Below are 25,802 nucleotides of genomic sequence, written 5' to 3' on the forward strand. Positions count from 1 at the left end.
TTTTGGTAATCCTGGCAATATTTCAAGCCTTTTCATTATTATTGTATTTGCTACAGTGATCTGTGATCCGTGATTGCAATTCACTGAAAGCTCAGGTGATGGTTAGTATTTTTTTTTTAGCAATATTTTCTAATTAAGGTAAGTACATTGTTTTTTAGACATGAGGTGATTACACACTTAATAGACTACTGTATACTGTGAATGTAACTGTGATTTGCACTGGAACACCAAAAAGTTCATTCGACTCTCTTTATTGTGATACTTGCTTTATTGTGGTGGTCTGGAACTGAACCCACGTTATCTCAAGGGTATGCTTTTAATTGCTTTAATTTTCCATCCTACCTTGTGAGTGTGGTTATAGCTAATATGTGAGTTAGCACCTTTATTTATGAAATCAAGATAAATATATATCCAAACAGGGCAAACAGCTTTACTTAAGGAAGTAGAATACTGTTCCTGAGGACCAGAGACCACATAGTAGGTAGTTAAGACTCCATTTGTGTCTACTTTAGCACTCAGCATTAGCAACTCTGACCCTCTGCTATTGCTAATAAAGGTGTACAGCCCCTTAAAAGAAAATCACACCAGAATTTTGGTCATTTATTTCCCATAGCTGATTTTGGAGATAGCAATCTATGATAAGTGATACGTTTTCTGACTTTTTTAGTTCATTATCTCTGATATTAAAAAAGGAAACAAAAAGGGCACCTGGGTGGCTCAGTTGGTTGAGCGCCTGACTCTTGAAATGGGCTCAGGTCATGATCTCACAGTTCGTGGGATCAAGCCCCACGTCAGGCTCTGTGTTGACATCATTGGGCCTGCTTCAGATCCTCTCTTTCCCTCTCTCTCTCTGCCCCTTCCCTGCTTGTGCACACACATGCTTTCTCTCAAAGTAAATAAATAAACATGAAAAAAAAAGGAAACAGACACGAACTTCATCTTGCAAAACCTGATCATCGATCTTTTGCATTTTTCATCTTTCTGTTTGAACAATTTGATTCATCTTTACATTTCCCCATAAAAATACTGAAATTTTTTGTAGTAGTAAGAGTCAGTTCATTTTAATTCAGCAAAACTGCCACGCTCCTATTTTTATACTTTAGATCATAAGCTAAAATTGACAAGACTAATCCATTTCCTCAAATCCATGGAGTTATTACAATCTATAATATTTTGGAGCAATGATTGGATTATATTTTTATAATACTAGGTCTCATTGTGGATCTATAAAAGTACAACCCATTTCTAGATGATCCCAAATTTCTCTTACTTGATGCCTGGGTTTAATTAGCAGTGCATAGCAATGTCAAATGTACAGACATCCCACTTCTTAAAAATAGGCCTTAGAGGTCAGAAACAAAGGGAAAGCAAAAGAACATTATAACATATCAGGTATGAAAATATTTGATTTCTTAACTAAGTGTATACCCAATGCCATATTTTCTCAACATGTAAGGGGAAAGGTCAGAAATTTGCATTATGAATTCAATTAATTCTATGAGGAGTCATTTTGAAATGAGGGCCACATTTCATATCAATTTAAAAGGTTATCAATTTCCAGAGCAGTTAAAACTTCTCATTTTTAATAGCAACTGCCACATATGAAATGTAGGAATTTGGTGCCTCATAAATAAACACACGAAATATGTGAAATCGAGGTGTATGCATGCGAGAGGAGGCCTGGCAGCTGGGACACATTAATAATGCCAGAGGGGTCACCATCTGGGCATGTGCATATAAAACACATCTGCATTGCTGGCGAAGGGCAGCCTGTGCATCTGTATCACATCACCAAACGTTCTCCCCACCCACACATCGTGGCAGAAGGAATTTCCTGACGAATCACATGCTGCCCAAAGGTACCATGTTTTTTTCTTGTATCTATGCACATAAGGAACCTGAAAAGAACAGCAAATCAAGTCAAAACAAAGGTATCTTTTTATTTGCCTAATTATACAGAATGATGAATGGATCACACAACATGAGAGAGGGAGAGAGAGAGGGAGCGAGAGAGGGAGAAGGAGGTGGGAGGGAGGGAGGAAGTTACGTGATGCTCATTTCCTTTGCACTGCAAATCCCAAAGTGTTTGCAGCCATTTGTACATGTGTCTGTGTGTGTTTGTATAGGTGGAGGTGGAGCAGGAGCAGGGAGATGCCAGAGGTCAGCAGGAAATTCCCATGTAAATAAAGGACTCCAGGAAGTACTGTTGCTATGATTAGCACACAGGCAGTGAAGGGAAGTATGGATATAAACAAGTAAACGTTGGGAACTTTGGCATGTGGAGGGCTATTAGAAATTCACTTGGTCCTTATTTCTAGTTCCAAATCAATTCAGACTGTTGATTTTGCTCTTTGAATTCTTAAAGGAGATTGTGCCATGCAGTGTTAGGTATGTATGTGACTATGCATGTATTTGTGTGTTGCCTCACTTAAAAAAGATTTGAGCGGGCCTAAGGCTTTACTGGTACAGTAATATGTTCTAGTGTTTCACGGCTATTAATAGGCAGGAAGTTGATTTAAATAGAGCAATGTTTCAATCTGTAGCAAATTATTTGCCTGTGTGTTGAGGCAAGTTAACAGTGTGCCTGAAACCCAAATTCTTTGTATGTAGTCATCAGGCCTTCTCTTGATTTGAAGGGAGGTAAAAGGAATCTTTTTTGGCACCTTCCCCCTATTTCCTTCAGATATGAGAAATAGGAATATATCAAAGAAGGTGGAGAGGCCGGTGTTGAATGAAATTTTATTTTTTTAATTAAATTCTGTTTAAAAATGCTGTTAAAAGCGTTTGGAAATAATTTCGTTTTGAAGCTCTGCCATGTCTACAACATATCAACAGCATCAGTTGAAAAGAGAAAAATTCAAATATCCAGATGCTCTGTCTATATTTTACTAACCATATGACTATTTGGGAACACCCAGGTATTTAGTAGTAGTCCGAACAAAATAAGAATTTTCCACTTTCTGTCTATTTTCTCTCTTCACTTTTTGATATCACCTTGGAGCAGGTGATGTTATATTTTCAGACTTTGTTTTCTAAATAACATGGCTCCTTTGCTTTAGGTATTTATAATAAGCCGCTCTGATGTCCACAGCTCCTACAGACCACGGAACAGAATCTAAGATTAAATGATCACTTCAGAATATAGACATATTAAAAGCTGTACTCTGAAAATACCTTGAGCTTTTGGATTAATTCCCTCACCTCTGAAGCACATGATCCAAATTATGCATGCAATGATGTGAAAATAGGGGCGCCTGGGTGGCTCAGCTGGTTAAGCATCCGACTTCGGCTCAGGCCATGATCTCAAGGTTCATGGGGGGTTGAGCCCCACATCGGGTTCTGCACTGACAGTATGGACCCTGCTTGTGATGCTCTCTGTCTCCCTTTCTCTCTGCCCCTCCCCTGTGCTCTCTCTCTTTCACCCTCTCAAAAATAAATAAAAACTTAAAAAAATGAAATAATGTGAAAATAATGCCATTTTACATATAATATATAATACCCTCAGGGTGTAAATATATAAGTAAACTGGCTCCCACCTTCTGCCATCTATGTACTTAATTGTTCCATCCCAGTAACATACAGAGCAATATCAGAATTGTTAACCTGCACTCCCATAGGACAGTTTTACCAACTAGGTACAGTGCTCATTTACAGTGTCTATTGCCTTAATCTTACAGATTCCTCTGATTTCCAAAGGTACGTAGCATCTGATTCTTCAGATGCTGATTTCATCAGTGAAACCATCTGGGCTTGGAGCTTTCTTTGGTAGAAAGATATTAATTATTGGCTGAATTAAAAAATAGATATAGGCCAGAGGCAGAATATATGGGGTGACTTAAATGGGTAAAGCTAGTCAAAGGGTACAAACTTCCAAACTTCTAGTTATAAGATAAAGAATTCTTGGGGATGTAATATACATTATGGTGACTATAGTTAACAATAATGTGTTGTATATTTGAAAGTTGCGAAGACAGAAAATCTTGAAAGTTCTCATCACACACGCAAAATTATAACCATGTGTGGTGATGATGGATGTTAACTAAACTCACTGTGGTAATAATTTCACATCATATGCATAAATCAAATCATTATATTGTACACCTAAAATTAATGCAGTGTTATATATCAATTATATCTGAATAAAAAATAGAAATAGGCCTATTCAGGTTATTTATTTCTCCTTTTTTGAGTTTTGATATAGTTTGTGTCTTTCAAAGAATTAGTCTATTTCATTATGGTTATCCAGATTTGTGGACATAATATTCCATTATTTTCTTTTTATGTCCATAGGATCAATAATGATGTCCCCTCTTTCTTTTCTGATATAGTAATTTGTGTCCTCTTATTTTTTTGGTTAGCTGGCTAGAGCTTTATAAACTTTACTGATCTTTTTCAAAAAAGTTTCTCAGTTTTTGGTTTCACTGAGTTTCTCTATTGATTTACTGTTTTTTAATTTAATTGCTTTCTGCCCTAATTTTTAAAATTACTTTTCCTCTGATTGCTGTAGGTTTAAATTACTCCTTTCCCTAGTTTCCTAAAGTAGATGCTTAATTTACTGATTTTAGATCTTTCTTCTTTTCTAATATATGCATTCAATGCTATAAATTTCCCTCTAAGCATTGCCTTTCCTGCATCCCACAAATTTTGATATGTTGTATTTTCATTTTCACTTAGTTCAACTAATTTTTTAGTTTCTCTTAAGTACTTCTCTTTGACTCATGTGCTATTTAATCTCTCAATATTTTGGGATTTTGTTCAACTATCTTTCTGTTACGGATTTCTAATTTAATTTTTGTGGTCTGAGAGCATACTTTGTATAATTTCAATTTTTTAAAAAAATTTTTGGTGTGTTTTAGGCCCTGAATGTGGTCTATCTTGGTGAATGTTCTATGTGAGCCTAAGAAGAATGTGCACTCTTCTGTTGTTAGATGTATTCTATAAACATCAATTAGTGCAGGTTGATGAATGGTGCTGTTCAGGTCAACTCTATCCTTACTAATATTCTGCTTTCTTGATCTATCAACTACTGAAGGAGGGTATTGAAATCTCTAACTAAACAATGGATTTGCCCATTTCTCCTTGTAGTTCAATCAATTTTTGCCTTGTATATGTTGATGCTTCTTGTTAGGCATATACATGTTAAGAATCGTTATGTCCTTTTAGGGGGGTCTCGGTGGCTCAGTCAGTTAGTATCAGAGTTCCAGTTTTAGCTCAGGGCATGATCTCATGGTCATGAACTCATGCTTGTGAGATTGAGACCCACAATGAGCCCCAAGTCAGGCTCCACTATGGGTATGAAGCCTCCTTAAGATTCTCTTCTGCCCCTCCCCTACTTATACTCTCTCTCTCTTAAAAAAAAAAAAAAAAAAAAGAGTTGTTATGTCCTTTTAAATAACTGAATCTTGGGGCACATGGGTGGCTCAGTTGGTTGAGCCTCCGACTTTGGCTCAGGTCATGATGTCCTTGTTTGTGAGTTCGAGCTCCATGTTGGGCTCTGTGCTCACAGCTCAGCGCCTAGAGCCTGCTTAAGATTCTGTCCCCCTCTCTCTGCCCCTCCTCCACTTGCACTCTCTACCTCTCTCTCAAAAATAAACATCAAAAAAATTTTAAATAACTGAATCTTTTATCATTATGTAATGCCTCTTTTTCTCCCTGATAATTACATCTTTATTCTTATAAGTGAGTTTTTTGTCAACAACATATAATTGCGTCTTGTTTTTTGTTTTGTTTTGTTTTTTATTCATGGTGACAATCTCTGTCTTTTAATTGGTGCATTTAGACCATTCACATTTGATTACTGATATAGTTGGATTAATATCTACCATATTTGTAACTTCTCTGTTGCATAGTGTTTGTTTCTTTCTTTTCCTCTCTGCCTTCTTCCTTTTTTAGACTCTTTGGCTTTAAGTGAGAATTTTATGATTCTATTTTTTCTACTCTATTAGTATATCAATTATATATTTTTTCATTTTTTTATGTTTTTGGTAAGGCTTCTGGTCAATAGTAGGCTATTAGTAGTTATGGTCTTGGAAAGTCAAAAGTTATATGCAGGTTTTCAACTGTGTGTGTGGGGGGGTGGGGGGGCAGCATCCCTAACCCTCCTGTTGTTCAAGGGTCAACTGTAGATTGTTACTATTACTGCTTTGAATGAAGAGTTATCTATTAGATTAAGAATAAGAAAGAAAAGAATTTATTTTATCTTCATTTACTCCTTCTCTGACACTCTTTCCATTCTCTATGTAGACTTGAGTTTCTGACCTATACAATTTTCCTTCTTTCTGAAGAACTTCTTTGAACATTTCTTGTAGGTCAAGTCTCCTGGTGATGAATTCCCTAATCTTTTTGTTTGTCTGAGAGAGAAAGTATTTCACTTTCACTTTTGAAGGATAATTTGTCTGGATTTAGAATTCTAGATTGGTGGATTTTTCTTTGAATGCTTTAAATATTTCACTCTATCCTTTCTTGCATATATGGTTTAAGAAGAAGAATCTGATGAAATTCTTGTTCCTCAGTAGGTAGGGTGTTTTTCTCCCTCTGGCTGTTTTTGAATTTTCCCTTTGTCTTTCTGCAGTATGAATTTGATATGTCCAGGTATAGATTTCTTGGTATTTGTTCTGCTTCTTCTCTGAGTGTCTTAGGTCTGTGGTTTGGTGTCTGTCATTAATTAAACAAAAATTCTTGACCGTTAGCCCTTCAAATATTTCTTCAGCAGCTTTATTTCTTCATTTTGGTATTCCAATATGTGTATATTATGTTTTTTGAAATTGTTCTACGGTTCTTGAATATTCTTGTTTTTTAAAATTCTTTTTTTCTCTTTGCATTTCAATAATATTATTGAATTTTATTGAATATTGAATTATTGAATATTATTATTATATTCAATAATATTATCTTCAAGCTCACTGATTCTTTTCTCAACCACATGTACTTTATTGATAAGCCTACTGAAGGCATTTTTCATTTGTTTCAGTTTTCTTTTTACTTTAAGAATTTATTTTTTTCATGGACTTTCCACCTCTTTGCTTGCATCACTTATCTGTTCTTGCATGTTATCTACTTTTTCCATTAGAGCTCTTAGCATCTTAACCATAGTTACTTTAAATTCCTAGTGTGATGATTCCCAAATCACTGCAATGTCTGGGTCCGGTTCTGATGCTTGCTTTGTCTCTTCAGACTGTTTCATTCTCCTTTTAGCATGACTTTTAAATTTTGGTTGAAAGGCAAACATAATGTGTGGGGTAAAAGAACTGAGATAAATAAATCTTTTGTGTTAATTTGCCTGGGGGTTGGGCTGTGATTAATGTTTGCTGTAGGTATCAGAGGCTTTGATTTCCACTAGTATACTTGTTTCTCTCTCTCTCTCTGTCTTTGAGCTTCCATCAAAACTCCTTCTTGTATAGCCTCTGAGGCTTGCAGCTCTTTCAGCTATAATCCACTGTTATACTGGGCACCTGCGATGTGGTGGTAAGGCAGGCGGACAGTGCAGGTATTCTATTCTGTGATTAAGTCTCAGTCCTTTTGTGGGCCTCTGTCTCTGTGCCATGATCTTTACAAGTGTCTTTAAACTTTTAGCTTTCCCTTTGGATGAGACAGGAAGGCTAGAGGGGGCTGGAGTGGGTAATTTCTCTTCCCCCGCGTTGGAGAAGGCTCTGATTTCCATTGCTGTGTCTCTGTGATGGAGAACACTCTGGGTCTAGTTCAGAATGATTACTTTTCCCCTCCCTCTGCCAGAAGCACAAAGGTTTTTTGTTTGTTTGTTTGTTTGTTTGTTTTCCCCTTGGCTCTACACCATGGGAATCTGGTGGCGTTCCTGGAGCTGGAAACCTAAAATAATATGAGGAAGTCCCTAAGACTGTGGCCGCCAACAGTTTCCCTCTCACACTAGTCTAAACTCCACTTCCAGCAATTCTTTGAAGTTACTCCTTACATGTTTCTAACCATTGTGCGGCTCTTGGAGCTTCTGCTCCCAGTCAGGAGATCTCCGCTGTGATTCCCTGCATTCCCGTCTTTCCAGATTTTGGCTGGTGGTTTTCCCACTAACCTTAATTCTCTGATAGATCCGAGAAAACTTATTGACGTTCAGTCTGTCTAGGTTTTTCTTGTGGTAAGATGGGGGTGATGACTTTCAAGCTTTTTACCTGTCAGAGCTACAACCAAAACTCATTCCTATTTTTAAAAATTCCATCACTTGAAATATCAGGAAATGGAGGCTCACTGTGGTTAAATGCGTGGCTGAATTCTTGTAACTAACTCCTAAGCAGGTACTCTTCCCTTTACCATCCTGCCTCTGGTTGCTATTAACACATCTCACAAAATCAGCCTGGGGAACAGTGTGTGGGCAAAGCATATGGCAGAGCAGAGGGTGTGGCAGGAGAAGCAGGTGCACTGCTTTGAAAAAAAACAATACATTGAGATCTTGTAACAGAGAGTGCACATTAACAGCTGAGTATTGGCTTTAGGTTTACAAAAGGGTTCAGAAAAGGATTCTTTTATTAATAAACTGCTTTCACTGTGTGTGATTGAAAATTTTAAACTATTATATATTATATCAATATCTTTTGAATGCATTCAGAGTTCAACTCATGGTACTAAACACTCACTACGTATCAGTCACCGTGCTAGAAGTTCTCACAGGGAAATGTTTTTGAATTCTAGTAACTTTGGAGATAGGTTCCCATCTTCAGTGTTTCCATTTTGCAGATTAGGAAAGCATGGTGCAGAGATATTTAAGGAGCTTATCCTTGACATGAAAAAAAAACCCAAAAAACTAGTGAGGTTGGATTCTAGTCTCCACTCTGCAACTAGTTAGTTATATAATCCTGACTGAGTTTTTTAATCCCTCTGAACTGTAGTTCACAAAGGGGATAAAAAATAATTATCTTCTGGAGCAATTTAGATAATGTATAAAAAAACACTTAATCACAACTTAATAATAAGTAATTTATATGTAAATATTTATATATAGTAATTTATATACAAATCTGTTACTATAGGAATTATAATTAAAATGTTATAAATAATGTTACTAATAAATTGATAGAGATTATAAAATTGAGTAATAGAAATAAACTGTATTATATGGCCCCTTGTAGAAAAGAGCCAAGAACTTCATGAATCTTATAAATATGTTCAAAACTCTCTGTAGTTCTGCTAGATGTCACATGATCTTAGACGCCAAGAGAAACAATGTAAAAGTTAGGTTTTCCCTGGATGATAAGGCTGTTCAATTCAACATTGTGGAAACATGTCCTTATCAAATTCCATCCCAAAGATGGGTGCCTGGATGACTCAGTCGGTTGAGTGTCCAACTCTTCTTGATTTCAGCTCACGTCATGATCTCATAGTTTCGTGAGTTGGAGCCCCACATCTGGCTCTGCACTGGCAGCTCAGAGGCCTGCCTGGGACTCTCCCTCTCTCTCTCTGCCCCTCCCCATTCTCTCTGTCTCTGTCAAAATAAATAAAAATAAACTTTCAAAACAAAAGATGTTAAATTGAAGAGTATGTCAGGTGCAGGGTTTTTTTGATACAGTTTATGCAGAGTACAATAAGAAAGCTGGAAACTAGTGCTGGAATCAGCTATTATTGCTCTGGAAACCATTTCCAAATTCAATGGTTACAGATTTCACCACGAGTTCCTGAAATGGCTGTGTTCTGATGACTGGCTCTGGCAGTGAACTCTTTAGAAGAAATGCAAAGTATGGGGCAAATCTGAGGCAGCAGTATGGGAAAGATTAGCCTCACATGCTGGCTCTCAACTTCAGCCAAAGATTGTCAACAGAGACATGCAGGGAAAAGGGGCTACTCCACCCATTCCTTTGGGACAATGCATAATATAGATTGACCAGTGGGCAAAGAAGTAGGAAATATTCTAGAGGGTAACCGTGATTATGAGCTAATCTAGCAGAGTCCCAATAGAGCTACCATGAGACCAAAATCTGTCCTTGACCACTGTGGGCTATCTTCATTTGGGTTCCCGGCTTTGTTAAAGTGCCAGGCAGGATCACTCTAACAGAAGCCACTGGGGTGCCTGAGTGGCTTAGTCGGTTAGGCATCTGACTTGGGCTCATGTCATGATCTCACAGTTCATGAATTTGATCGCTGTGTTGGGCTCTGTGCTGACAGCTCAGAGCCTGGAGCCTGCTTCGGATTCTGTGTCTCCCTCTCTCTCTGCCCCTCCCCCACTCACACTCTGTCTCTCTCTGTCTCTCAAAAAATGAATGTTAAAAAAAAATTAAAAAAAGAGAGGCCACTATCACAGTCATCTGGTCACCTCCAAGGGGATCCTTAGGACCACAGAACCCCTCTTGGTAGCCATAAAATAGAGGACCTGTGTGATAGAAGAACACAGAAACAGCAACTTTGGGGAGAAGTGGGGTGACTAAGGGAGTCCAGTTGTTGGTGAAGGATGGGGTGCAAGTGAAAGTAACAGGCCTGGAAGTTATTCCAGGCAGCACAGCTTATGTAGTGAGCAATAAGAAACAATTTGGGAAGAACCCTCCAGCTAACCAACAGTTGTTGAGCTCAAGGATGTCTGCCTGGGACCAGTGTAGCCTGATTCATTAAGGGCTAGAACCTCCAATGGCAACAAGTCCTTCAAATGGCCTCTGATCCATGGGCAGGTCTATCTGTGGCTATCTACACAGGTAGAGCCATTGTGTGAGCTCCACATTGACTGATGTGGTGATACACATCTTCAGAGAGTTGACAAAGGGGCAATTTCTTCAAATACTAGACAAGGACATAGTCTTGGGATAAGCTGCCTCGAAAGCCATCAAATAAAAATGGTGTTGGAGTAGTGGGGTATAATGCAGGTCAGGTGGCTCATAAGGCATTTCCTTTCAAGGGCAGGGGTTTTCCATGCAAAATCTGTACTTATGTTGCCATGGAAACTGGACATGTTTTAAAATATCTAATCCAGATATAATTATCAGTTATAAAGGAATTATGGAACAGGGCTATGAATGGTTTCCTTAAGAATTCAGGTTTCTTCTTACTTAAGGACTCCAGAGATTCTGTATATTAGGTTATTTCCATTTTGCAGATAAGAAAACCATGGTTAACATATATTATGGAGGTTTTCTTTTGTATAAGTGAATAACTAATGAAATTTTATTCTAGTCTTTTTCTTTTAAAAACAATTTGTTCAAGTGCAATATAGAGGATGTTTATTAAAATTTTTTTTAAATGTTTATTTTTGAGCGAGAGAGGGGAGAGAAAGAGAGAGAATGAATGAGTGGGGGAGGGACAGAGAGAGCGGGGACAGAGGATCTGAAGCAGGCTCTGCGCTGACAGCAGAGAGCCTGAGGAGGGGCTTGAACTCCTGAACCTCTAGATCATGACCTGAGCCAAAGTCGGACATTTAACTGACTGAAACACCCAGGCGCCCCAGGGGATGTTTATTTTAATTGACAAGACAGCACTGGCATGGCAGCAAATGTGTTTGCTTAAAAAAAAAAAAAAAAAAAAAAAGGATGTCCCTTTCTAAATAAAATGTTCAAATTGTCTGAACTTAAACAGTATGCAGAATTCAAAAGGGAATAATTTTTGTGATGGTTAAAAATGAAATACAATAAAATACTGGTCTAAGCCAGCATTTCATACGTCACAGATAAGTCTTCTTATACAATGACAAGTCCAAGACCCAGAACCATGTAGTGTTAATTGAGGACTTTCTTCCTGTGCAACATACTCAAATCTAAATGACTGGTTCTCAAATGTGGTCTCAGATCAGTAGCATCAGCACCACCGGAGAACTTGTTATTCATGCAAATTCTTGGGCCCCTATTCAATCCAGGACTTTGGGGGTGGGACCAGGAAATCTGATTAACAAACTGATTCACCTCTCCAGGTGATTCTGATGCACCTTAAAATTTGAGAACCACTGCTCTTAAACATTGCAGTAGGAAGGTCTCAGGTCCAACATGGCCTGAGCTACGATTCTGAGCCCATGAGATGGCAAAGTTCCAGGGGACTGCTCGAGTGGGATTGGTGTATGAAAATGGGATCAAACTCTACTGATGAGGTCAGTGCAATGTTGGCATCAACACATTTCCATAGATATGCAAATTATCAATGCCAAGAGAGTTTATTGCTCAAAGTTAGCCTCAATCTTCTGTTTCTGCTATTCCTAATCCTCCTTTTCCTAGGGCATTGGCAGAAGTTGCTATTGCTAAAGGAAAATTGGTTTACTTAAACCAGGGATTCTTGGTCTTGTTACTATTGACATTTTATCGCGAAGAGCTGTCCTGTGCACGTTTAGTGGCCTCCGTGGCCTCTACCCACTACAAGCCAGAAGTAATTCCCATCCTCCTCTCCCTTCCCACTAAGGCGTGACAATCAAAAATGTTTCCAGATGTTGCCAAGTATCGCCTGGAGGCAAAACTACACCTCTTTGAGAACCATTGACTGAAACCAAAGCATTTCCTTCAAGGGAGGGATGTGGCAGGAAGAACAGGATTCCAGAAGTCCCCCTGGGGCAACTCACATTGTAGGACCGGCCATGCCTCTGTCTCCACTGTACCAGCACTATCTGGGCGATGACCAGTGCGCAGAGGAAGATCAAGATCATCTCCACGTGCATGGACTCATGGCCCCGGTGCATCTTGTACATCCTTTCCTGCTGCAGGCTGGAACCAGCAAATGAGGTCATCTGAAAAAGGCCTCAACCCTTGCACAGTATATTTAGGAAAAAAAAAAAAGTTTGGGCTCATAGAAAGCAATTGGAGGTTTCAAATGTAGGGGGTTTTAAGCTTTGATTATAGTTTTCCTGGTTGTTTTTTTTAATTAAAAACAATTTTTTTAAAAATTTTTCCTTTTCTCCCAGGCTTGAGGAGGGGGCAATGGAGAGGAGGAACCTGAGTTCATCAGGGATACCGATTCCTCTCAGCCCTTAGCTTGCCTGTGTGGTTTTGGCCTCAGCCTTGTCCTTTCAAGTTAAGGGATGGGGCTGAAAAAAATCACTGATGGGCTCTGGACAGACCTGCATACCAGTCCCATCGCCACACAGACTTGTGAAAGTGACTCATCCTCTCTGCAGCTCAGTTGCCTCCTTGCAAACTTAAAATAATGGCCCCTCGGTACTTCACAAGATTGTTCTCGAACTGCAAACCCCATGTTATTTTATTTGTTCTTAAATAAGGAATAATAATTATTATTAAATTATAATAAACTATGTAATATATTATATAACATATAATATATAGATTATTATATTAGATTAAATAATATGAAATTTCCATTTCCGAAAGTCAAAATAGTAAAATATGGTAATTTCAAGTAATTTTTAATATTTTGAAGTAAAAGGATATCCTGCAGATGGTGCTAATGGAGAGAATGTTATCCAAAGGCCTCCAGAAAACTCCTGAGTGAGCCGTATAAATTTTTTTTTTTTCATTATAAGGAGAAAGAGGAAGCCTAAGTATTATCTTAGGCAGGCATATTTAGATGATGGCTGAATGTTTCAGTTTTTAGTTGGACTCTTGGTTTTGCATAACGGTAGAGAAAACACTATAACAGTATGTCATCTGGTTTAACTTCCTATAGCAGAAGTGGCTTCAAAGAAAGCTTAGAGCAGTGGATCTTGATGTTGCTGTAAATTGGAAATCACTGGGGAGTTTTAAAAGTCTCAATGTCCAAGCTGTGGCCAGATCAATTAAATGACCATTTCTGTGTGCTATGGGCTGAACTGTGGGCTTCCCCACATTCATATGTTAAAGTCCTACCCCCCCTTCCCCACCAGTTACCTTAGAAGGCGACTGTATTTGGAGATAGGAACTTTAAGGAATAAGGTTAAATGCTGTCACTGGGTGGGCCCTAATCCAATCTGACTGGTGTCCTTAGAAGGAGATCCGGTTATAAACTCACACAGAGGGAAAACCATATGAAGATGCAGTGAGAAGGCGGCCATCTGCAAGCCAAGGAGAAGTGTCAGGAGAACCCAAATGTGCTGACACCTTGATCTGGGACTTCTTGCCCCCAGAACTGTGAGGAAGTAAATTTCTGTTTAAACCACCTGGTCTGTGGTACTTGTTATGGTAGTTCAAGTTCCCAATGTGATTTTAAGATGCAGCCAAGATTGAGAATCACTGGGCTAGAGGAAGAGAGAGCAGTCCAGGGTCAAGATTAGGGCAACAGGGAAAATTATGAATGTTGCCAATCAAGTACTTTATAAATAGTGGTTAGCATTATCTTTCATCCCCAGTGGGGCACCATGAGTCACAAAATCTCTTGAAGTTTCTTTCCACTTATGACTAGATATGGTGTGAATTTAGTGTGCACATCAGAAAACACTGCAGAGCTGTGTCTGGGTGGCTCCGTTAAGCATCTCTTGATTTCGGCTCAGGTCGTGATCTCACAGTTTTGTGAGTTTGAACCCCGAGTCAGGCTCTGTGCTGACAGTGTGGAGCCTGCTTGGGATTCTCTCTCTTTCTCTTCCCCCCCTCCCCCCCACCACACTCATGCTCTCTCAAAATAAATAAATAAACTTAAAGAAAACCCCACAAACACTGCAGGGTAATACTCTGTGCCATAAGATTGTAGCCTTTTAAAGGCACCCCTTGGGTATGTGGGTTGGGTTCTTCCCCCTTTACTAATAATTTATTTTTTTAAATTTTTAAATATTTATTTATATTGAGAGAGAGAGAGCAGGGGAGGGGCAGAGAGAGAAAGAATCCCAAGCAGGCTATACTGCCAGCAGAGAGCCTGATGCAGGGCTTGAACTCACACGAAACATGAGATCATGACCTGAGCCCAAATCAAGAGTTGGACGCTTAACCTTATGGGAATGAGCCATCCAGGAGCCCCTTTACCATAACTTCTACAGCTACTCTAACGAGTAGAGAAGTACTAGGTGCCTCAGAAAAGGGCACTGAGGGTGCCCCCTGCTGGAGAACGTGTAGAAATGATCCTGTAGAGCCTAGTAAATCTTGCCTGAGGTCAGCTTCTTTGAGATGGAATCTTAGAACGTTAATGCTGGAAGGCACATTAGACGTACTGAAACCCCTACACTCATCAAGTGAAGAAGATGAAGTCCCTATCAGGTAAACAACCTGAATAAAATTACATTGTTAATAGTCTTTGTGTTGGAAGCGAACTTAAGAAACACAAATGATTTCCAGAAGCTCATTAAAAAATACACTTGCTCCTCTGAAGAAATGGGAAGTGAAGAAAAATAAAGGGGTACGAGAACTTATAGTTTTTACAGGCACAACAGCAAAATAACTATTTAATATTCTATTTAATGAGAAGACTTTCAACTTAGGCCATGTAGATAGCAGAGTGAATTTATCATCAGCCTAAAATAAGACTTGCATGGATATAAAACAAAATATGCTTTGTGACATTCATCTATTATATATATAATTATATATAAGGAAAACACTCATTATATCATTATAGATAATGAAAACATCTCAAAATAACCTATGTGGATGTACTTTGAAGGTATCAAGTAGTATGCAAATGTAATAAGTATTTCCTATTTTGATTAGGAATACATTCATAATTGATTACCATAATGCAAAAAAGGAGGAACTTTTCATTTTTCATTTTTTTTGGTGCCCACAGGGCCCTACTGGCCCCAATGTAAGTACCAGAACACAGGGGAAATAGCATATAAAGAAAACCAGATGTATCTTATGCCTAAAATAAATACTAACTTGACACTGTCCTATTTTGAAGGACATATAAACCCAGCTTTGTGGGACTGCATGAATCACACTGTAGGAAACAGATGAAATCCTTGTGGTTTGGTTTATCCTATCTTTGTGCATGCATGCTAAACTAACCCACCTTCTGTGCCCCGAGAAATTTACAAATAAATGATGGCTTTGTTTGATTTCTCAAACTGTTAAGGTGGAAATGTAATTTTAGTTAAAGTGTAAGTTTAAACAATTAAAATTCTAATCACTTACTTCCATTCATCATCCGCAGAAAGCTTTGTGTGAGAGATCTGAAAAAAAAACAAAAAGAGCCCTTCTCAAAACTTCTTCATTTGTTCAGCTTGTATTTTACAGCATTACATGGGAAACTCAAGCCATGAAAAACAGTGATGTTTCCTAGTACTACAATAACTTAGGATGAAAACCCTAATAGAATATTTGCTTATGGAACTAAGACACACACACACACACACACACACACACCCCAAAAGAGTAATTAAGTTACTGTTAATAAATATTTGATTCTGCTCCTGTCAGAGAATCAGATGAGGCTCCATTCCTGTAGTTTATTTGGCAATTCAGTCGAGGTTGTAGAGAGTGGCCTCCCAATAAGCAGTGTCCCCTTGGCTTTTGGGATATGATATGTAAATCCTAAAAAGAAAACATCTGTTGCTGGTGTCTTAAATGATGCCAATGAGTAAATATCACCAAGTTCAAGGTTTTAGAGACCGAGCTGACCAGAGGCTCGACTTGTTTGGGGCATCTTTTGTGTCCTCCTGTTAATTTAATTTAAAGCCTGGCCCCAGGGAAGAGGGTAATCTGGCCTTGCCCTTGCAGACTGAGTTTGAGAACACAGAGACTAGGAAGTGTTTTCGAATGACCTACAGATTGTAGGCACATGCTGCCTTCCCTTGATCACTACTAATCTATTACATTTGGTCATCTGAAACCTTTAAGGCAATCCTTGGAAAGACATAATCTTATAACTTTCATGGAGAACACAGCTTAATCCCTAGTCCTATATGTTAAAAGCTAAAATCCCCAATGACAGCAAAGAAGGGAATGCAAAGAAGACATTTGTTACACACATCTGATATTAAGTACGTGTTTTTTCTATATGTTTTATTCAAATGGCACCAGCAAATCTGACACATGGAATAAAAAAATAATGCCATCCATTCAATCTAGGATTTCTCTGACTTGGGATAAACAGGTTTCATTATAAAATCTGTGCTTCTGCCACAAGATTGAGGGGTTCCCTTAGAAGAGAGAATAACACAGCTAAGTAGAGGCTTAGGCAGTATTTGCACAATGCCAGGACTTGCCAGATAATGCCAGGAAGGAGGATAATGCCAGGAAAGAGGAAATGGGTGAAGCAGCAGGTGATGCTGGCAGCTTCTCTATGGTTCCCTGATCCCATCAGGTGGTCCCTGATATTCAAATGGTGGTCAAAACAACTGGAGAGCCTCAGGAGGTCCACTGAGAGGGCTAGTTGAATCTTTAGACCCCAGGGTTTCCCCAGCCCCATCTTCTCTTAGGGACAGTGAGGTATCTGGCTTGGGGCTGGGCTGGGGCAGGCAGAGACAGTAGGGGGAAAAGGCACAGTGCTTGTGCATTCACTCCAGCCCTGGATGTGTCCATTTACTGTGCCTCTCCCACAACCCTTCACCCCACATCTGGGGCCAACAGGGAGTCAATGGGGCACAATCACTTTATTACTGTGGGCAGAGGACCCTGGGTGCCTATGGGCTGGGGGTTGGGGGTTGGGACACATGGGGTGGGTTGGGAGGTGGCCCTTGCACTCTCCTGCTTCTGGCTATCCCCCCATTGCAGGGCTGAGGGCAAGAAGCAGCATCCCTGGGGTTGGGGAGAATAAGGCCCTCTGAGCACTGGGATCTTCCAGGAGCATGAGGACATTACTGCTCATTGCTGAGCTCCTGCCTACCACCTGCCAGGAGAGTCCACCATTGGTTTCTGAGAACAGCTGAAAGTTGTTGCCTCTGGGGAGTGAAAATCAAGAATGGGGAAGGTGGAGTGGTGATGGGGTCCCACTTAAGTCTTGTAGAACTCTTTGACTCTTTAAATTGTGGATATACAGAATTTTAATAAAAATTAACATTAAAAAGAAAACATTTCCATAAGATAGTTTTCACTTAAAAGTATGACAAGGAACTCCGATGATACAAATGTTATTCCTCTTAATTAAGTTGCTGAGTTCCCTACATCTTGTATCCTGATCTTTTGCCTTTCTCTCTTCTTTTCAGCTTCCTTATTTTCCATAATTTTATCTTTTATATCACTGATTTGCTGCTCTGCTTCATTCATCCTCACCATCATGTCATCCATTTGAGATTGCATCTTGGTTATAGCATTTTTAATTTCAGCCTGACTAGGTTTTAGTTCTTTTATCTCTGCAGAAAAGGATTCTCTGGTGTCTTCTATGCTTTTTTCAACCCCAGTTAGAATTCTTATAATCGTGGTTTTAAATTCTAGTTGAGACATCTTAATTATATCTGTGTTTATTAAATCCCTTGCCATCATTTCTTCCTGTTCTTTCTTTTGGGGTGAATTCCTCTGTCTTGTAATTTTGGAGGAAGAAAAAAGTAATGAAATAAAATAAAAATAAAAAAGAAAACAAACATTAAATAAAGGAAGCTAGATCCTCACTATGTTTTGGTTTGATAGTTAAGAGAAGCTTGATGGAAAAGAGAAAAAAGAGAAAAGAAAAAAAATTAAAAGAAGAAATTAAAAATTAAAAAAATTAAATAATTAAATAGAATAAAATAAAAGAATAAAATTAAAAATTTGCTCTTTCTGTATTTAAGAAAAAAAAGAAAATAAAGAAAAAAACCAACATAAACAAAAACAGCAGCAAAGAAAATGAATAAACAAATGAACAAACAAAAAGAAACCCAAATGAAGCTCAATCCAGTTTCCCACAGAACTGAAACTCTGCAGCACAAAATGATCCATATACTAAGTGGGTGGAAGAGATCTGTGCTTGTCTTCTCGGGGAGAGACCTGCTGCTCTGCTTCTCAGGCTGATTTTTCCTAGTGGAGATGATATGATACTCTATGTGGAAAACCCAAAAGACCACCAAAAAATTGCTAGAATTGATCCATGAATTCAGCAAAGTCACAGTATATAAAATCAATGTCTAGAAATCTGTTGCATTTCTATATACCAATAATGAAGCAGCAGAAAGAGAAAACAAGGAATTGATCCATTTATAACTGTACCAAAAACCATATGATACCTAGAAATAAACCTAACCAAAGAGGTAAACGATCTGTATGCTAAAAACTATAGAAAGCTTATGAAAGAAATTGAAGAAGACACAAAAAAATGGAAAAACATTTCATGCTCATGGATGGAAGAAACTTTTTTTTTTTTTTTAATATTTACTTATTTATGGGGGGGAGGGGCACAGAGAGAGAGAGGGAGTGAATCTTAAGCAGGCTCCATGCTCAGCGCAGACGCAGAGCCAGACACAGGGCTCAATCCCACGACTGTGAGATCATGACCTGAGCCGAAATCAAGAGTCGGACGCCTAACTGACTGAGCCATACAGGTAGGTGTCCCAAGAACAAACACTGTTAAAATGTCCATACCACCCAAAGGAATCTACACATTCAACGCAATCCCTATCAGAATAACACCATCATTCTTTATAGAGGTAGAAAAAACTACTCTAAAATTTGTATGGAACCAGAAAAGACTTTGAATAGCCAAAGTAATGTTGAAAAAGAAAACCAAAGCTAGAAGCAATCACAATCCCGGACTTCAAGCTGTATTACAAAGCTGTAATCATCAAGATGGTATGGTACTGGCACAAGAACAAACACAGAGATCAATGGAACAGAAAAGAGAACTCAGAAATGGACCCACAACTATATGGCCAACTAATCTTTGACAAAGCAGGAAAGAACATCCAATGGAAAAAAGACAGTCTTTTCAGCAAATGGTTCTGGGAAAACTGGACAGCAACATGCAAAAGATTCATTTTTTCTTACACTATACAATTAATTCAAAATGGATGAAAGACCTTAATGTAAGACAGGAAACCATCAAAATCCTAGAGGAGAACACAGGCAGCAACTTCTTTGACCTTGGCTGCGGCAACTTCTTACTAGACATGTCTTTGGAGGCAAGGGAGACAAAAGTAAAAATGAACTACTGGGACCTTATCAAGATAAAAAGCTTCTGCACAGTGAAGGAAACAATCAACAAAACTAAAAGGCAACCAACAGAATGGGAGAAGGTATTTGCAAATGACATATCTCATAAAAGGTTAGTATCCAAAATCTATAGAGAACTTACCAAACTCAACACCCAAAAAACAAATAATCCAGTGAAAAAATGGGAAGACATGAATAGACACTTTTTCAAAGAAAAAATCTAGCTGGCTAATAGACACATGAAAAGATGCTCAACATCACTCATCATCACGGAAATACAAAAAAAACCCCACAATGAAATACCACCTCACACATGTCAGAATGGCTAAAATTAATAACTCAGGCAACAACAGATGTTGGCGAAGATGCAGAGAAAGGGGAACCCTTTGGCACTGTTGGTGGAAATGCAAACTGGTGCAACCACTCTGGAAAACAGTATGGAGGTTCCTCTAAAAGTTAAAAATAGAGCTACCCTATGACCCAACAATTGTACTACTATTTATCCAAAGGATACAAAAATGCTGATTTGAAGGGGCATATGCACCCCAATGTTTATAGCAGCGCTATTAACAATTGCCAAATTATGGAAAGAGCCCAAATGTCCATTGACTGATGAATGGGAAAAGATGTGGTATATGTATACAATGGAATATCCCTTGGTGATGAAAAAGAATGAAATCTTGCCATTTGCAACCACGTGGATGAACTAGAGTGTATGATGCTAAGTGACATAAGTTAGTCAGAGAAAGACAAATATCATATGATTTCACTCAAATGTGGGACTTAAGAAACAAAACAGATGAACATAGGGGAAGGGAAGGAAAAATAAAATAAGATAAAAACAGACAGAGAGGCAAACCATAAGAGACTCTTAATATAGAGAACCAACAGGGTTGCTGGAGGGGAGGTGAGTGGGGGGATGGGCTTAAATGGGTGATGGGCATTAAGGAGGGCACTTGTTGGGATGACCATTGGGTGTTATATGTAAGTGATGAATAACTAAATTCTACCACTACTGCACTATATGTTAACTAGTGCTGATGAGGAAAACTGGCCTTCTCATGCCCTTCAGGTGTGTTGTGTACGTTAAAACAGTTTCTCCAGAAAGAAATTTGGCAAGGCATGTCAAAATCTAAAGTGTTTGTTTATTCTATGTAGAATAGCATAAGAATAATCTCTCACAAAATGAAAAGACAAATACACAGGGAAAGATGACACAGGTGTTTACATAGTTTTATTTATAATATTGAGAAATTGGCAACAATCTATGTGTCAACCCATGGGGGATTGGTTAATGAGTTATGATATATCTATAACAAAGGAAATCAATTGGCTCTTTAAAATGATCATGCAGATCCATATTTATTGACATAGAAATATTTCCATGACATATTTTAAGAGAAAAAGCATGCTTTGAAAACAGTTGTATAAAATATAAGCCTATTAATGTAAATATACAGTTACGTAGAATAAAGAAACATCCAGAAGAAAGAGATATCCAGAGCAGTCACCAAAATGCTAACAGGAATGATCCATGGGTGCTGGTGTATACTGGAATATTTACTCCTTTTTTATATTTGTCCATATTGAATATATTCTGCATGAACATATGTCATTTAAAAATTTTTTTTTTTGATGTTTATTTTTGAGAGAGAGAGCACAAGCAGGGGAGTGGCAAAGACAGGGAGGGAGACACAGAACCCAAAGCAGGCTCCAGGCTCCAAGCTGTCAGCATAGAGCCCAACACAGGTCTTGAACCCATGACTCCAGAGATAATGACCTGAGCCGAAGTCGGATGCTTAACCGACTGAGCCACCCATGTGTCCCTGAATATATGTCACGTAAAAGAATTTAAGACGTCATTTTGATTCCGCTTCTCCTTTCCCCTGCCTCCTTGTCTATCAATTGCCAAGTCTTTTTTCCCTGCAGGACATTCCTGTTTACCTCTCTTCCCCTTTAACTCCCTTCTGAGCTTCAGATTCTTGTATCCACATGCCTTCTACATATCTCCACTTGGATGTCCTTCAGACACACAAGCTCAAGCTGCCCCAAACTGAGCATAGTAATTTCCCTCCAACCTGGTTCCATCCCAGTGCCCCCCTCTCACTCAGTAGCTCTACATCCCACCTAACCAGTTGTTCAAAACAGAAATATGGGATGCCATTCTTGACCTTAATCCTCCACTTCCAACCCAGTACCCTCCTGCAGACCTTACCCAAATACTTGGCGAACCACTTCTTTCCACCTCAATGGCCTCTACGCCTACCATTATTCCTTCATTCAACAAACATCTATTGATTACATCCTGGATACCAGGCACTGGGGTAAGAGCTGCCATACCATAAAGGTGAATAAGACATACAAGTTTCCTGTCCTCATGAATTGGGCCTTGTGCTCTAGAGAAAGTGTGGACAATAAACAAGTAAAGAAAACAATGACCTAATGTGGTAAATTCTATGAAGAAGCTAAACAGAACGTGTGATAAAGAATAACCAGCATGGGGAGAGGCTGTTACTTGTTAGACTGGTTGGCAAGGCCTCCCTGGGCCTGAGGACGGATCCAACCTGGTGCGCAGAGGGTTCTCTTCTTCCAGGGGGGCTCCTACCTCCACTCCTTTTCTCCCTTCAAACAGTGAGGGTGATCCAATGAAAAGCAAACTGATCACATTTGTTCCGCCGCTCAAAACACAAGTGGCTGCCCTTGTCACTAACACAGCTCCTGTGGCCCTTTCCAGCTTCTTTTCTTTCCACTGCCCCTGCACAGCCTCTGCTCCAGCCAAGCAGAACTTTTCTGTCCCCTGAATGCTTTTCCTCCACCTTTTTTTTTTTTTTGCTTTTCAAACCCCCTTTGGGGATGCCCTGGACTCTGCTTCCTCCAAGAGCCTTTTGGGTTAGGCCTCCCCAGTGGGTCCATTGTCCACCGAACATTGTTACCCCATGGCATGGTCATTGGTGATTTATTACTTGTCTTACTCCACCACTGAATACTCCCTGTCTGGTAACATCACACACTCAATCAATACACAGTTGACTTTTGAACAATGCAGGGGTTAGGAGCACCAATCCCCCCACAGTCAAAAATCTGTGTAAAACTTTTGACTCCCTGGGACTTTACTACTAATAGCCTACTGTTGACTAGAAGCCTTAGCAATAACATAAATAGCCGAGCAACACATATTCTGGATGTTATATGTATTGTATACTGTATTCTCACAAGAAAGTAAGGTAGAGAAAAACATGTTATTAAGAAAATCATAAGGAAAAATGCATTTGGAGTACTGCACTGTAAATAATCTGTGTGTAAGTGGATCTGTGCAGTTCAATCCTGTGCTGTTAAAGGGCTAACTGTATTTGAAAACTGCCTCCCTTTTAGTGCCAGCCCTCATCATTTCTTACCTCAGCTGCTGCCTCCAAATTAGTTTCCCCACTTTCAACTCTTCACAAAAATCCATCTGTTAGAGAAATATCGCTAAAATGAGTGGCAAAACCAGAACAGTAAACTCAAACTACTGCTATCCCTGGGACGTATGTGAGCAGGAGCTAAGGATGTTAGGCTTGGAGAGCTGTGTTCAGTGATATGGAATCCATATCACTGGGCAAGGACAAAGCTTCCACGGATGGAGCGGTAGGGAGGGGCTGTGTCTGGCCTACTCCAAGGTAGAGAACAGTGTTGAGGCAGAGATGGGTCCTCTGGGGAAATCAAAGCCTGCAAAGCAGGCCTCAGACAAGCAGAAAAGAGAACTGCTGAGTCCATGCTGTCTACTCTCTTGCACCCTAACTTTGAGGAGTCTCAGGAGCACATAGGGTGTAGCTGGCTTCCTAGGCCACAGGGAGAAGGAGGATGGGGAATAGGGAGAGGGTGTTTGGCACAAAGAGGTACACAGGGAGCTGGGCAGACTAGAGTCCCAGATCATGAGGTTATATGTTTATTATTTATTCACTTATTTGTCCAATAAACATTTCCCAAGGCCCTGCCATTTGCCAGACTCTGTGCTTTGTTCTGGAAATAGAGTAGCCAGCAAAGCAGAACAAGGTGGGATTAAGGGACAAGCTCTGAGTTGCTCCCAGGACAGAGTTAACAGGGGACCACACCTCCTGAGGGCAGTGGGCAAGGCAGCTATGGCACCCTTAAGGGAGAGCAAACATCAGCTGCAGAACTGACTCTGCCAGTCTTCTGCCCTTCCCAGCACGCAGACTTCTTCATCCATAACGCTCTGTGAACGATCTGATCTGGGTTTGAAACCAGCAAGTAAGTCATGGAGTTCCCTTATAGCTTCCCCATGTTAGAGAATCAATCTCCAATGCATAGCATGATACAAAACTTGCCATAACCCAGCTTTCTCTTCCTACAAGCCTTCATGAACCCTGGATTTCTGCCAGGGTCATAGTGAATATCCACTCTCACCCCCACCTTTCTCCATGGTCATTTCCCACCCCCCCACCCCCAAATTTTTTTTACCTCCAAGTAATTTGGTATTCCCATTTCCTGCATGGAGAATTCTCATTTCCTCTCATGGCCACATGGAATCTCACCCATCCCCCTGAGGCCCAGCTCAAAAGCCCAGCCACCCCCATCCACCCAGTCAGCCTTGCCCACCCTCCCTACCAGAAGCAATTCCTCGCTTCCTAGAAATCCTACAAAACTTCACTTGAACGGTAATTTCTTTGGGGACAGTAATTTCTTCCTACCCTCTATGAGTTATTTTGTCCTTGTTATGCTGGGATGTGAGTTCCCAGAGGAAAGGTCTACCTCTAACTGCATCCCCCGTATCCCAGGAGGAGCACAGTTCCTGCTATGTGATCATGGCCTAAGAATCATCTATAAATGAAAAATAGTAATGACGGGGTTTGAAATCACCATGGGAAACCTAGCGGGGATAGCTAGCCTACAGATTCTCAAAGCTTGAGCATCAGCACCTCCTGGGAAATAGTCTGACTTGCAAAATGATGAGGCATTATCCCAGAGGTCCAGAATTAAAAACCCTGGGGGCAGAGTCCAACCATCTGTTTTTTACCTAGCTTTCAGAGTGATTCTGATGCTCGCTGCAGTTTGAGAACCATACAGTCAAGCCTGATGTACACCCAGCACCCTTCAGCTGTCCTCTTCCTTCACCTGGGCCCTGGGGCTTCTGTCGGGGAGCTGGAAGGAGAGAGGGGCAACCAGTACTGAAAGCAAGGAATGGACAGGGATGAGTCGGATAAAGCTCATTCTGGAGGAGACGGAGTGGGGGAGGCGGGGTAAGGGAGGGGAAAATGAGGAGTAGGGGATGAGAAGGGAGAGGAGCGGGAGAGGGAGAGAGAAATGGAGAGGAGTTCGGCTCCCGTGGGGTGGGGTAGGGAGAGGCGACGCCACGAGCACCTTCCAGAAAGGTCATCCGTGCCGCGGCGGGGGACTCGGAGACCAGTCCGTGCGGCCACCCAGCCCCCGCGTGAGCCTAGGCACCCTGGCCCCGTGTCCCACCGCCTGCGCCCGGCGCCCGGTACCTGCTCGTGCTGGGGAGGCGCCTCCAGCCCCGGCGCCGCCTCGCGCACCGCGGCCCCCGCGGCCCCCGCGGCCCCCGCGGCCATGCCTCCGCCGCGGCGGCTCCAGCGCCCCGCGGGCCGGGGAGGGTCTCCGGGAGGCCGCTGGGGGACGCCCTTTCCGGCGCGAGCGCCGGGTGCCATCTGAGCCTGCGGCGGCCCCGCCCCGGGCCGTGCGCCTCCCCTCCGCCCTGCGCCCGCGTCCCACCCGCCTCCTCGCTGAGGAGACCCTTTGGGGATCTTCCCCTCTGCAGACAAGCAGTGGTCGGCCATCGCGGCTCGTACAACATCCTGCGCCCGGCCCTGTGGGCTGGATAGGGGCCGGCGGTTTTATCACCAGGACGCAGGGCTGGAGGCCGGCTCGGAAGTAGGTAGGAAGAGATGTGGGGCGTACGGAGAGTGAGAAATGGAGGTGAGAGAGGGAGCGAGGGGTCGTTTTCTCCTC

General features: G+C 40.6%; 1 protein-coding gene and 1 long non-coding RNA gene across 3 annotated transcripts in view; one reads left to right on the forward strand and one right to left on the reverse strand.

Moving 5' to 3' along the window:
- The window catches only part of LOC124520221 (uncharacterized), a 44,757-nt gene extending 32,266 nt beyond the window's left edge, over positions 1-12,491 (forward strand). Inside the window, exon 3 of the long non-coding RNA XR_006964285.1 lies at positions 12,328-12,491. This is a non-coding gene — a long non-coding RNA (uncharacterized LOC124520221). The remainder of the gene's footprint in view (positions 1-12,327) is intronic.
- The window catches only part of RNF175 (ring finger protein 175), a 47,755-nt gene extending 22,350 nt beyond the window's left edge, over positions 1-25,405 (reverse strand). Inside the window, exons 1-3 of one of the 2 annotated variants that reach the window (XM_047090930.1) lie at positions 25,322-25,405; positions 15,912-15,949; positions 12,485-12,626 (exon numbers count right to left, since the gene is read on the reverse strand). In XM_047090930.1, the coding sequence (XP_046946886.1) occupies positions 12,485-12,626; positions 15,912-15,949; positions 25,322-25,405 (264 nt within the window). Of the gene's footprint in view, positions 1-12,484; positions 12,627-15,911; positions 15,950-25,321 lie in introns of those variants that run through there. The other variant, XM_047090931.1, reaches the window with a different exon arrangement.
- Between the last annotated feature and the right edge of the window lie 397 nt (positions 25,406-25,802).

Source organism: Lynx rufus, unplaced genomic scaffold (assembly GCF_022079265.1).
Source record: "Lynx rufus isolate CCGP_SWC_20201006 ecotype Redwood Valley unplaced genomic scaffold, mLynRuf1.p SCAF_3, whole genome shotgun sequence".
NCBI classification, from domain to species: Eukaryota; Metazoa; Chordata; class Mammalia; order Carnivora; family Felidae; genus Lynx; species Lynx rufus.